The 13,584-nt window shown below is 41.9% G+C and overlaps 2 protein-coding genes across 2 annotated transcripts in view; one reads left to right on the top strand and one right to left on the bottom strand.

Annotated features, from left to right (window-relative positions):
- Nucleotides 1–13,584, bottom strand: part of LOC109638905 (MSL complex subunit 3) — a 104,663-nt gene that overhangs the window by 21,780 nt on the left and 69,299 nt on the right. The window contains exon 2 of the mRNA XM_069520465.1: nt 6,935–7,007. Coding sequence (XP_069376566.1) covers nt 6,935–6,982 — 48 coding nt within the window. The 5' untranslated portion in view covers nt 6,983–7,007. The remainder of the gene's footprint in view (nt 1–6,934; nt 7,008–13,584) is intronic.
- Nucleotides 1–13,584, top strand: part of LOC109638899 (rho GTPase-activating protein 6) — a 58,447-nt gene that overhangs the window by 7,826 nt on the left and 37,037 nt on the right. The window lies entirely within an intron of this gene.

Here is a 13,584-nt window from a genome sequence, read left to right on the forward strand (position 1 = left end):
ATATCCATGCATCTACCAATGCCAGAAATCTCTGTCTGTATGCGGCTCGCATATCTCAAGAACCGCACTTGACAAGTGCATTGTTAAGGGCCCAAGGAAGTGCAGAGTTGTGCGATGTGGACACACAATACTTTCAATATTAATAAACTTAGAATAAACAGACTACCAGCACTCTGTGGCAGCGTCGGCTGTTTTTTCTATGTTTGAAAAATCGGTCACCACTTACTTCAAGTGTATTGGATTTGGCTGCAACAATCATTTTTGTGGACTCAAACACTTCGCCCGCCCGTCCATCGGCATAGTGGCGAGCAGATAATGAGTGAATTTAGATTTTTGGGTGAACTGTCCCTTTAACTTGCCCTGGCTCAATGACTGTGGGTCACGTCTTTGTTTCTTTATAGATATAGGTTGAGCGTCTGTATGTGTGTGTGTGTGTACGTAGCCTTCATATCCTGTCCCTTCTCTAAAGAATGAGCCCAAAGGAGTAAAAATCCATTTTGATCGTATCAAGCTCTGGTTTTCATCTGATTGTTGGTAAATCTGAGTTCAGATCAGGACATCGTGGTTATTTCGGTTTGGTTTTTACGCAGCATTTTCCTCCCTGTTCTCACTGTTTGTATTAATTACTCGTATATATACTTCAGGGAATTCGACCTCGGCCTCGCGCCTTCCTTTGCATGCTTATTAATTACTGAGGGAACTGTTCCGTGCTGTATTTAGTGGAGGATTAACTGAATGTTCCTGTTCACACATGCAGGATTTAGGCTACTCTGAGGGCTAAGCTTTGAGAATTAATACCTGTGAGTGTGTGTGCTTTTGTGCGTGGATGTAAGTGTGGGTACGATTTTACCTCACTGACTTCTCATATACCTTTAAATAAATGGAGGACTAGTGTAAATAAGCCACTCTGAGGAATCGTGAGTTTTGCCTCTAGCATCCCCTTCTTTTATGTGTTTGAGTGTTTTACTCCGGTGTCTTTCAGTGGGGGGAGGCTCAGGGAATTATTTATTTGGAATTCCAGGTTAGAGCTGCATGTCGAGCCCCCGGGGCTCCCACTGAAAGAGGGGTGGCTACTGACTGAGTGACCCCCGCCTTCCTCTCCTCTCTCCTCTTCATCCATCCCCCTTTTTCTGCCTGGTTTCATGTTCCTTCACTCCTGTCAACTCCTCACTTGATATCCTGGCTGTGTTCTCCTTCTCATTTGAACCCCTTTCTTTCTAATCTGCAGCTCATACTTAATGCTGCAACTGTGGGAAAAGACCATGATATCACATCAGCTTGATTTGACTTTTCAGGAAACAGGAATCAAGAAGGTCTTAAAGCGTTAGTTTGTTGGACAGATCAAGTTTTCTTTCCGAGGAACACACAGACATGACAGCTCTCACTTATTTAATTACTTATTGTTTAGTTTCTGTCTCAAAACGTAATTGTCAATTAGTAATGAGTTGGTTGAGTGTCCTTAAGTTGTTTTATCCACATCATAGCACTTTTAAAAATCGTATTCAATTTTATTCTATACCCGTCTTTGTTATTTTTTTATTTTCTTGTATTTCGCATTGGGTCTTGTTTAATTGTACAGCACTTTGGTGTACCGCAGTATTTTTTAAATGTGCTATATAAATACACTTGACATATGTTTCCCTCTATTGCTTCCTCTCCCCACTACATCATGTTACTCAGCGGAGAGAGTCCGATTTCACTCACAGGCTACTGGGACTGTAAGGACCGTTAGGGATTATGGCTGCCTTTAATCAGTATGATCAATTAATCTGCCAATATTGACTTTCAATTTTAAGTCTAAAAATAATGTTGTGTAAGAGAGGGGAGGAGAAGGGCAGAAGGGATAAGAGACACCAGTCAGACCTTAGTGCAACTATTTCTTTTAATTTGAAGGATATCTCCCTCCCTCGCTCCCTCTCTCACACACACTGGGTTCACAGCAGAGTGAGCCATCTCCCCCCCGTGTCTTATCTCCTGTGTTCCCTCCTCTGGGAGGAATCACCATTATCTGCCACTGGGAGTTAAACTTGGGCTCAAACAATCGTCCAACACTGACTGAATTCAGATGGAAATGTCCGCAACAGCTTTGATTTGAATGTAAACAATGGCTTTGATTCCTTTTTTCTTTCCTCAGCCAGAAACATAGAGGAGAAACACCCATGCTGCTGCAGATAGATTAAAATGACAAACTTTTTTTGAAGGGTCAAGAGGTCAGGGAGGTTGTAAGGATTAGAAGTGAGGTCATGGAAAGGCAGATACTTGAGCGACACATGCAGACACAACTCTTTTGTGACTGCCCCTCTCTCCAGTGTCAATGAAAACAAACCCTTGTCATCCAAGGTTTCATAGAAATATGACTACAGGCCTTCAAAAGCAAAGTGATTTAAACCAAAGGACCTCTCGCTCCTTTACGCCCCCGTTGACCCTCCTCCAAAATGTGTCACACTGTTAGGAAGCAAAACAGAATGAGACAGCGGGCCTTTCAGAGGCAGCCGTAGCTCCACTGCTATAAATAGAAAAATAGCTCAGCGGAGGAATGGGTCAGCACACTCAAGTTCCAGAGGGAAGCAGGGAGAGAGAGGTGCAGTATTGGTTGCAGGTGTGAGCGCACCGAGGACCAGGCAGCTCGCGCATGTACTTGTAGTTGAGCTGTGAGATGCATTTGATTGACATCAGTGCAAACTCTTTTGTGAGGAGACTGAACTTTGTGATTCTGAAGTATGAGCTGATCAGAAAGGTTTCATTATGACCAGGATCAGAGTGTGGTACTGACATCTAGTGGACATTTTGTATTAATGCAATCCTTTCAAATTCTTCCAACACTTCTGTCACATCACTTAAAAACAACCCTTCTTCAGAACTGATGAATTTTAGATTTCTGGATATTTGCTTTCTTTTTTTAACCTGTGTAGTGTCTCTGAGCATTGTTTCAACAGCTATATGAATACAGATACATTACTTTGATTATTATCTTAAAAAGTTGCAGATTGTTGAAGTGTGTACTGTGAAAATAGAATCTATCAGTATGCTGTAACAGTAGTTAACTCTAAACACAGAAAACTACCAAAATGTATATTATATTGAGAAAATGTACTCTTGTCAGATGAAACATGCTCAAAGCTTCAAGTATAGGACATACATTTATATATATGTATACATATATATATAGAGAGAGAGAGAATATATATTTGATATTTATTAGCACCTATAATGGCATATTTGGTGAGAATGTTGTTTTTTGCTCCACCTCGTGGACATTTCAGTGAAATGCAGCCAAGTTTTTGGGGAAAATGCATTAGATGTAAAGTGTTTTTTTTGCCAGCAGAGGGCACTAGTTAGCTTTCAATAAATACTGCAGTATCTAAACACAAGCTCACTCTCTCTCTCTCTCTCTTTCTCTCTCTCTCTCACACACACACACACACTCACACTCTCTCTCACACACTCTCTCACACACACAATGATGAATCACAGTAAAATGTGGGTGGGCTGCGTCCAGGCCAGTCACAGCTGTGCACATCTGTCTCCTCAGCTCTCTCTGTCACAAATATCTTGCAAAAACATTACAACAGCTGATAGCAGCTGCAGTCAGAACATTGTTCACAGCACTGGGGCCAAATTCTAAAACTCTTTAAAATGCTCCGAACATATAAAACTCACTCGACCTGTTGTTAGCTACAGAGAACACACACACACACACACACAATTGAATTACATAGATTGTCTCATTATTCGTTCTCCCTCCCTACGGTTAAATATATTTCACCAATAAAATCTGGTAAATCTGGGAACGTAGTGTTATTATTAGACATTTTAAAAGTATTCTCAAAAGAGATCTCCAGTAGAGTGGGGCTGTTTATACTGTCACCAACACCCACATATCCACACACACACACACACACACATGCACACACTCTCACAAACATAACAATGTGTGTTTGTACTGCTTTCGTAGGGAACAGCGTCACTTCCAAGCAGAGATCATATTCTCTCCTGCAGAGCACCTTCCCAGAACATTAATGTGTGTTTTTGAGTGTGTGTGTGCTTGAGATATTACTTTTTGAAATCCAGTAGACTCAAAAACCCTTGTGTTGCTGCTCTACATCTTGGATTTTGGAGTGATGGGAAGTTTTTTAGTTTTAAGTTGTTTACAGGTGGAGTTTGGAGTAAAATAAATTCTGAAATTATGAGAATTTCTGCTATTACATAAACATATTAAATAAACAGCTGCTCTACATGGATGGTTGGTGCAGCACTTAAGCATTTGAGCCTAATGTCGGCTCAGGAGAGGGTTTTACTTTTCTAAACATCGTGTCAAGTATATTTCCTGGAAAAAACTCCACTGATGCAGGAATTGATGTATTTACATTTCCAGCAAAAGAAACAGCAGGTTGTTTGCAATAAACAAAAGAAGAAGAAGCGGGTGGTTGATTCGGCTCAAAGAACATTATTCAAGCACATGCTTTGTCTTTTTAGAGATAGCCGTCTCGTTCTGTCTCGCTTTAGATAAAGATAAAGGAATGAGAGCTCTCAGGGGGGCGTAGCAGCTCAGGGGTCAATTAGCAAATAGGATACGAGACACATTTAGGGAACCGATGAAAAGCATAACGAGGAGAAACCTGCGACTCTCGTTTCCAGACTGTAGGTGACGTTAGGGATGCCTGGGCTTAACAAGATTAACTGTGAGGTGTGTCGGTCTTGTTTCCCGCTGCGAGCTGCAATTTGCCTTAATTTGCCTTAATTTGACCTAATTGGAGGAGGTTTGCTGTGGTGGCGCTGCCAGGTTTGAGGGGCGGGGGCGTGGGAAAAAGGTGACTTTTGTCTGAGCCGAAATATTATTAAATTGGGGGGATATAGAGAGAGTGAAAGATGGAGAGAGAGAGGGGAAGAAAGAACGAGGGAGCAGTGGAGGGATGAGGCAGGCAAACACACACACACACACACACACACACACACACACACACACACACACACACCTGGGTTGGATTAACTGTGGCTAGCAGGGAGGCTGTGTGTTCATGGAGATTTAATAGGTTATGAAATGACTAACCACAGTGTGTGTGTGTGTGTGTGTGTGTGTGTGTGTGTGTGTGTGTGTGTGTGTGCAGATGTGCATTGTGGGTCTATATTATGGATGTTTACCTGCACGTCCACACGCTTGGTTGGTTTTATGAAGTGATACATTCTTTCCATTTTAATCTCAGTTGACAGGGGAGAAAAATCCCCACAACACTAACTAGATGTTTGAATTGGTTCATTGAGTGTGTTTACAGGAGGAAGTTGGGAAACTACGCATGAGTGAAAGACGCAGCGGTTCCGTCGAGAGATTTCTGGAGTCCGACTGAGGCTGTTAGACATTTGAGAGTTTTGAAAATACAGATATATTGGATAATATTGATATTTGATATTTATTGGTATTTTCAACTAATTCAAATGGATCTTTTTGTGCAGTAATTTCAGTCAACATATACCGATACCAGTACATTAAATAATGGCCATGCAAATTCAGTTTACTGGTTTCTCTGCCTCTCTGTGGATTGTGCTTGCAACTGGGTGGGCAAAGCAGACCACAGTCTGGGGGCCACAAGAAACAGCTGATTGCATTAGTCCACAGCAAAGACCACTTTGTGAGAATCGTGTTTCGTTCTATGAGACTGCAATGACACCATGGTCGGAAACCCTCCCGCATGAAAGCTCCCGTGCCACGAGCTTTCTGCCAAAAGCTACAACTTCACTATTATTTTCGTGTATGCACTTTGCACCGTGATTATCATTTAGATTATAGGTTTGAGGTAATGGATCCAATCATCAGCACGAGTTACATGTGTCAGACTTTTGAGTTTAGACGTATGGACACTGTGCTATTCAACCACTGATTGTAGCATTGCATTTGACCTGCAAATTTGCTAATGTCTGCAAATGCAGATCTTCAAGGAAGTCAAGTTTTTATTCCTCTACTTACCAAAGTGTATTATCAGAGAGGAAGTCACAAGCTGCTAAAATATTTTTATCCTTCAAATGGCAGCATTAATTAGGAATAAGGAATAATTTAACTTTATTGCTCTGTTGTGTTAGAATGAGAAGCTATGACTGCAAATGTTTGGCATTTGTTAAGCATTTGTTTTAGCCTCTGAAAAGCTAATTGCACTGCGGCATTCTTCAAAGATGATGTGAGAGACAAGAGGTGGATCACGTTCAGATCAGATTATAATTACTCCTTTGTAGTATAATGCCGCTACACAGACCCACTTCCGGTTTTGCTCTGTTTCTATTTGTTTTTGCTGCGATCTCTGACTCTTAACTCTGCCGACTTCTCCTCTCCCCCCTGACTGCGAGGGGCTGTCTGTTGCCGCGGCAACAACCGGGCGATGTAAACACGGCGCTGACCGTGGCTGCAGGAGCGAGAACAAAGAAAGCGTTCCTCTCGAACTTAAGCATTACGAGATCGTTTATATGTTCAAAGGCTCTGACGCAGTTCGTGCAATGGAAAAAAGAAATCAGACACATGGAACACTGAGTGAAATTATACATAGATTTGAAAATAGCCATGAAGATTGTTGAAAGGTGGGAAACATCATCTACCTTGAACATCCATTATGCCTACATGACTTTCCTTCTTTCTATTTAACATGTTGCAAAAGTAAGTTTGTCTTTATCAATATTTTAAAAGGTATTGAAGAAATTAGGAACTGTTCTGAGCGATGTCACTGTAAATAACGACCATGTACGGCATGACAGCGCCCCCCCCATAGTGAAGCCAAAGTGTCTTGATCGTCCCCTGGTGCCTGGCTGCAGCATAAGTTATAACCCATGTCCCCTCCATGTTAGTGGAGTGGATGAAACTCAAAAACCAAATAATATTTCCTCCCTGGGTTCGCTTTGAATTCGTTTTTTGCTCTGAAAATTTGGTGAAACTTCATCATTGATGACTCACGATTGGTCGAGCGTGTGCAGCGGCGGGACCTCGCTGCCGTGGCTCCATTCCCCGACTGCTCTATGTTGTAAACCTAAAAAGCAAAAACACACAAGAAGCAAAAAGGTGAGATATCTTTTACATTTTATAAATTTAAATTCACGGTCAAGGTCTAATTTGTAAAAGTTGTTCATCTACATATGGCCAGGTATTTACTCTCCAAAACAAACACACACAGACGTGCACAACTTCAGGAGTGTGCTGCGTATCAGTTGGACAGGTTAGAACAGGCAGCCACTACTGAAGAAATTACTGGTGCAAACACAGCTCGTGTGTGTGTCTCTGTGTGTGTGTGTGTGTGTGTGTGTGTGTGCATGTGTGTGTGTAGCATGATATGAGGTGGTGGGAGTGTGGGCGGAGCCAACAGGGGAGTCGAGCTTGGATTCCAGCTGCATTCCAGGGAGAGAGAAAGAGATGGATGGATGGAACTGTCAACCCCCACCTCCTGTCTTTCTTCTCCCTTCTTCTCCTTCTACGCCTCCACCCAAACACACACACACACACACACACACACACACACACACACACACACACGCATAAGCTGAGTTAAACCACATGACAATACTGTCTGGGAAATTAAAACCCTCCTCAGAATTGAACCTTTTCTGTTTGTGTTTGGGTCTTTCTACGATTGCAACTACCAATTTAAGTTAAAAGCCACAGAGACATTTCAAAGAGAAACCAGGTTTTAAGGTCAGGTTAAGGTAAGGACAGGGGTTAGGGTTAAGCAAGTTATGATTCAGGTAAATCCCCAGGGCACAACTCTGTCCGTGAGCATGTGCGTGCGTAAAAATCGCGAGTTTATGCTGCTTTTCCAGATTTAGATGTTTCAGTGGTCAAGTCCAAATCAAGACAAAGTAAATGTTTAAACGAACAAGCTCTTTTGGAATGGTTGTGTTAGGACACATTGTTGAAACAGCTGAACAATTTATAAGTGGAGCATACCAAAGCACAGAATATTGTGAAGAAACTTTTCTATCTCTTTCGGGATAGACGCACCTCAAGTTTTTGCTTCAAATAATAAAGATCCATCCAATGTGAATTTAAGACAATTTCAACTTTTTAAGGCAAAATGGATTTAAAACATTTTAAGGACCCATGGTTGGCCTTTATACAAGGTCACACCATCATTTTATTTTACTTTATCCAGCTTATTATTCACTTTTTTATGCAGATATATCCTCTTTTATTTCTTATATTCTCTCTCTCTTTAATATCTTGCCTTGCTTTTTCCAATGAGCAGATGCAAGGCTTCTCTCAAAGAAATAAAAATAACAGTCACATCTTTGAAAAGCTTCTAACCTGTGGCACAGCTTCAGAGCTACACTGTTTATGTATTCAGGCGAATCAACAGTTTTTGATTCTAACCCATATTATCAGTGGACGGATAAAAGCACCACTGCCAGCGGTAGACAGAGCATTTCTAGAATGCTGCTGTGTTTATACTGCAGACTAAACATTTATACCATGAGCTGAGAACTGAGCCTGCTCAGTTTGACTTTGATAAAAGTTTGATATGCTTTAGGCCAGGTGACCTGTGGAGATTGCACACTACCGCATCCACAGACTGTATACAGCTATTCACACATACTGTACACAGTGTTCCTGCAGTTCTGTAGCTGCACAGGCCAAAGCGTGCATGCACAAAAAAATGCCAACAAGTAAAACACAAATATTGGAAAAATCTGGGGAATGCACATACACGCATACGCTGATAAACACAGATGAAGGGGATGTCCGACCTCTGCCACTTGTGCTCGTTTGTTATGTCTGCAAGGGTTCAACCGAGTTTGAAGTACAAAGGAGGCCTGATCACAGTAAAAATGGCGGAGCGAGAAAGACAATTATGCTGAGCAAAATACAGTGGACTTTCCAAAATAATTCATATTACATTTACAGCATTCCTTAAAGCATCTTGTTCTCAGATTCTTTATTTCCCACTTCTAAAAAAAGCAGTAAAGGCAGTAAAAGGCAAAAGGTGGAAGGGACCCGTCCACTGAAGACAGACGACAATGGGAGATGAGTTAAATGCAAAGAAGGAAAGCTGGGAAAGAGACAGAGATATGACTCCAGGGAGAAGACCTCAGATCTTTGATTTGTGAATAATTCTGCATCTTTTTGTATCATCATAAGTACAGAAAGCTATTGTATGTCCAGTACTAGTGTAGGGAAAAACCTGACACCTGAAAATGCACGAGACAAGTTGATTTGCATTGAAATTGTGGCCAGATTGAGCTGATTACCATAGAGGACAGAATGATAATAGGAGCTCGAGCCACCATTCAGCTCCGTAGTATCCACATCGGTGTATGCGGTGCTTTTCTGATTCCATTTGCATAAACAAGCGAGTGATTAGAGAAACTGCTGACAGTATTGAACAAACTGATTTATTTGGATGCAGTTGATTGGACAGGCGCTCAACTCCAAGTCTCTGTTTATATCTGCTCCTTAGATATGCGGCTTAATGCCGACCATTAAGCTTAGTCATTTGCCAAGTGACCAGTGAACTAGCCTCAACTAGCCCAGAAATATTCCAGCCTCTAAACTGAAATCATGAAGGTGTCATGAAGGTATATCTCCACTGACAGTCCCCTTATGGAACCTGATTACACTGGACCTTTTGGGGCCACTGTCCCCCACTGAGGACATTTGCCCCTGCTGCCTCGGTCCACACCTTTGACTTGGAATATTTAAAACCAAACAATAAGTCTAGTTTAACCTCAGTCTCAGAGCCAAACACAAAGCAGAGGCTGAGACTTTGGAATATGCTAGAATGGTTGTGAATGTCTTGGACGTCCATGATGGCAGATTCATACACACAAAAGCCTGTGTCCAAATACACACATGGGCTGTTTGGATGAATGTGCAGAGAGAGATGCTGTTCTTTAGCTGAAGGAGGTTGAGGCAACACGCTTAGGTCACATCACTCAGTAGTCATTTTTCAAGCTGTTTACTTTAGTTTACTCAGGAGTTGGTCTAAACCTTTGACGTCAAGCAGAAGAGAATAGGAGACAGGACAAAGTGGAAAAAGGGGGTTTGTGTTGCTGTTTTTCAAAGTGTGGATAACCTGACGTATTATAGCAGGCGTGGAGCTGGTGTTTTAAGTGCTGCCACTTTCCATTATAGGAAATTGACTGAATCTGGAGGAATGCCTCCATATTTTTGAGTTTGCAGGAGAGAGAAATAATATGTTTCACTTTGCTATGCATACTAAATTGATTTTGCACTCAATTCCTCCCTCACATCAGTTTATTTTTGGGTTGTTGTTTTGGTAGAAGATGTCAGGACTCACGTCATAACTCAGATATGGAGTTTGATTCATTTTAAGAAAAGATCCCCAGACACTCTTGTGACTTTTATCCCAAATCTCAGCTCATGTGAGCATGTGGATCGCACGTCCCTCCCCCTGTTTCCCATAACAATACAGACGCATTTACTCTGGTGCTATGGCAACAGGTAATGGCTATTTCCCTTTTTCTTTTCATGCCACCAGAAAATACATCACATGTCATGAAAAAATCCGCAATGATTTCTCAACAGTTTAATGCGAAAATAAATTTGAAAACATGACTCGAAGCAACATTTCATAGCAGGATTCGTGAGACTGAATGTGAAACGCACACACGATGGTTCCTGTGGGCCGATCTCAGACTACTGGGTTTATGATGGACTATTAAACTGCATTAGCATTTCTTGTTAAATGCTGACACGTGGATATACACATGCACACACACAGTATCGGAGAAATACACACGTTATTGTTATTGTGCTGTCCGGCACAGCTGGCAAGCTGAGACACCATGGCAACTGCTGTGGCAGAAAACACTAAGGTGGCGTGGGCGGTGGAGGACTGTGTGTATGTGTGTGCGTGCGTGTGTGAGACACTTTTTAACACTGACAACAAGATCACTTGAGGACCCATCAGGTTGTCATGCACATGAGTGGTGCTATCTGTCTTTGCATCCATTTAAAGAACCAAAAAAATACACACAAACCACTCATGGATACAAAATGCACAAAAGCTACATTATTGATGAAAAAATTCCCTCATTTTCATATATTTCTCAAGGTTTATCAATAATTACCTTGGAAATCTGTGAAAATGTTACACTCTATCTTGCAAGGTTAATGAAAGTGATACCATCCTGGATCTGACATCACTAATCCAAGTTTTGTGGAAATCTGTTGAGTAGATTTTGCATAATCCTGAAATTTCTTTTGTATATGTGGCAAGAAAATACAAAAGGCTACTACAAATTATACACGTTCTACTTTCATGTCTGCACACACACGCTTCGTCATCATTACACTCACACATGTACCATCTGCGGCTGCCACACCCTGAGCCATCTAAACACAAACAACCATAACAATGACCCGTGTGTGACACTGCAAACGCATAGAACCCAACATAATGGCAAACCACAACCCCACAGTGCCGGTGGAGTCACATGGGGAAAGCTGCCTGTCAACCAGTGAGGCAAACAAGCTGACAGAGCAGCCAGGCAGAGAGATGGAGAGATGGATGGATGGATGGAAGGGTGGAAGGTCAGATCAGCAGATATTTACATAAGCGCAGAGACGGACAGACGAGACCAGACACGGATAAACATATACACGGATGAGTGGAAAGAGCCGACTCCTTTTCTTCCTTGGAGATGATGTCACTGCAGGTCAGGTGATGAAAACACACAGGCCCGGTGAGGTATGCATGCTGGCATGATCACGCACGCATGCACACGCAGGCACACGCAGGCACACGCACACGCACACACACACTGGTACTGGATTCCATTAGTTTTGTGAACAGGAAATGTTAGCACCTATTCAAAATCTGATTATTTTTACTGACACACTGAAGAAAATGTGTTTTTCAGACACAGGGACTGAAAGTGCACATTTTGCTCAACTTCAGATGTGAATGGCAACGAATTTACATCTGCTACTTTAATCTGAAGTGAATGCTAACCCTCAATTTGAAATGCTGCCCTTATAACCAATATAATAGAGGCTTCTGTATGTATAGTAGTTCATTTAGTAGCTATTTACCAGATGACAGTTTCATTGATGCGGACTTTAATGGAGCAATGTTTAAATTGGTACAAGATCAAGAAGTGGCTGTAATTGCTTGGAAAAACAAAACAAAATCTTTATTTGTGTTATAGACGTCTGCATGAAAACGTCATGTGGTGCATTCATGCCAGCCAGTTAGGATCAGCGTTTCAAACTGTGGTTCACGTTTGTTAGTCTGTTTGGTATTGAGCAGGATTAGGCTATTAAATCAATTTCCTTGAAATTTTGTGAAATCGTGGGGCACTACCGAAGGAAAGCTCCATTTAATTTTGTGGCAGACCTGGATTACTTTCACTTTCTGTAACATGGTGAGTCAGGGCGTTTTTCTGATGATAATTACAAATATTAATTTTTAAATTAAGGTGTTTCCTGATTATTTCCTCCATTAATTTCACAATAGAATCACTAACGCCCTCATAATTAAATATTCCATGTGCAATCCATGCGACTGAAACAAAGTGCACCTCTCCACGTTGATTTACTAAACAGGTCTTGGCAGAAGTTTTTCCACTGTTCTGCTCTGTCAGTTGCTCTAAGCCTGCTCTAAAGGGGGTGGTATGGGGATGGAAGCCATGCATAAAGCCACGTTGGACCAAAAATTCTTTACGTGCATCCCCACCTGCCCCCTCTCCTCTCGCCTCCACGTCTATTGGCCCTCAGGACAGGATATGGAGATCCAGAAGATTTAGGACGAGTGGGTTGGCCTGTTGATGGAGGCTTCCAGATTGAATCCAGACCCATGCTGTCATCACTTTGTGTGTGTGTGTGTGTGTGTGAGAGAGAGTGTGTCTGTTCTTGTAAAAACATATTTTCTGCTGGACGCTCTGGAGCGAGATTGAGACACGACGCCATTAGTTAATAATGTTTGTTTGTGTGACTTTTATTTACCTCCCAAGTGAAGAGGTGAGCCCACATTGGTGGAGAAGCACCGTCTCTCTCTCGCTTGCACTCACACACGCATTCCCCAGTTGTGATGTCATCCCCCAGAGCTGCTTTGTACTGCTCCTGCTGTAAATTCGTTTGTGAGTGCCCAGTTTTTAGCATTGCCCCCCCAAAACACACCCTCTCTCCCCTCTCTCTCTCTCATTTCACTCCATCTCTCACACTCGTTCTCTGCCCCGTCTTGTGAAATCAAGGTCAAAGTTCGATGCCCAAAAGAAAGAGAGTTAAAACGCAAAGCTAATGAGCAGGCAAACACAAGGCTATTGTGAGCAAACTCAATTGTTTTTTCCCCTTTTGTTCTTCATCAGCTGTACCATTTTTACATATTATTGTTATGTGATTTAAAAGCCAGTTCTTTTAAGTATCTTTGGAGGGGCATTTTGCTTTTATTGATTGGAGTGTAAGCGTAAAATAGGGAGAGAGAGCGGTGAAGACATGCAGCATCTGCAGCAACAGCAAATTTGATCAGCTTTCACAAAACATGCCTTTAAACTGGAAGATGGTGATACAACTAAAGATCTCTCAATAATCTACGCTACAGAAAGCTGGTAATCCAGGTTTTACTTTCCCTGTCAGTGAATCCTTATTGTGCTGGT

The sequence above is a fragment of the Paralichthys olivaceus genome, chromosome 24, assembly GCF_024713975.1.
Source record: "Paralichthys olivaceus isolate ysfri-2021 chromosome 24, ASM2471397v2, whole genome shotgun sequence".
NCBI classification, from domain to species: domain Eukaryota; kingdom Metazoa; phylum Chordata; class Actinopteri; order Pleuronectiformes; family Paralichthyidae; genus Paralichthys; species Paralichthys olivaceus.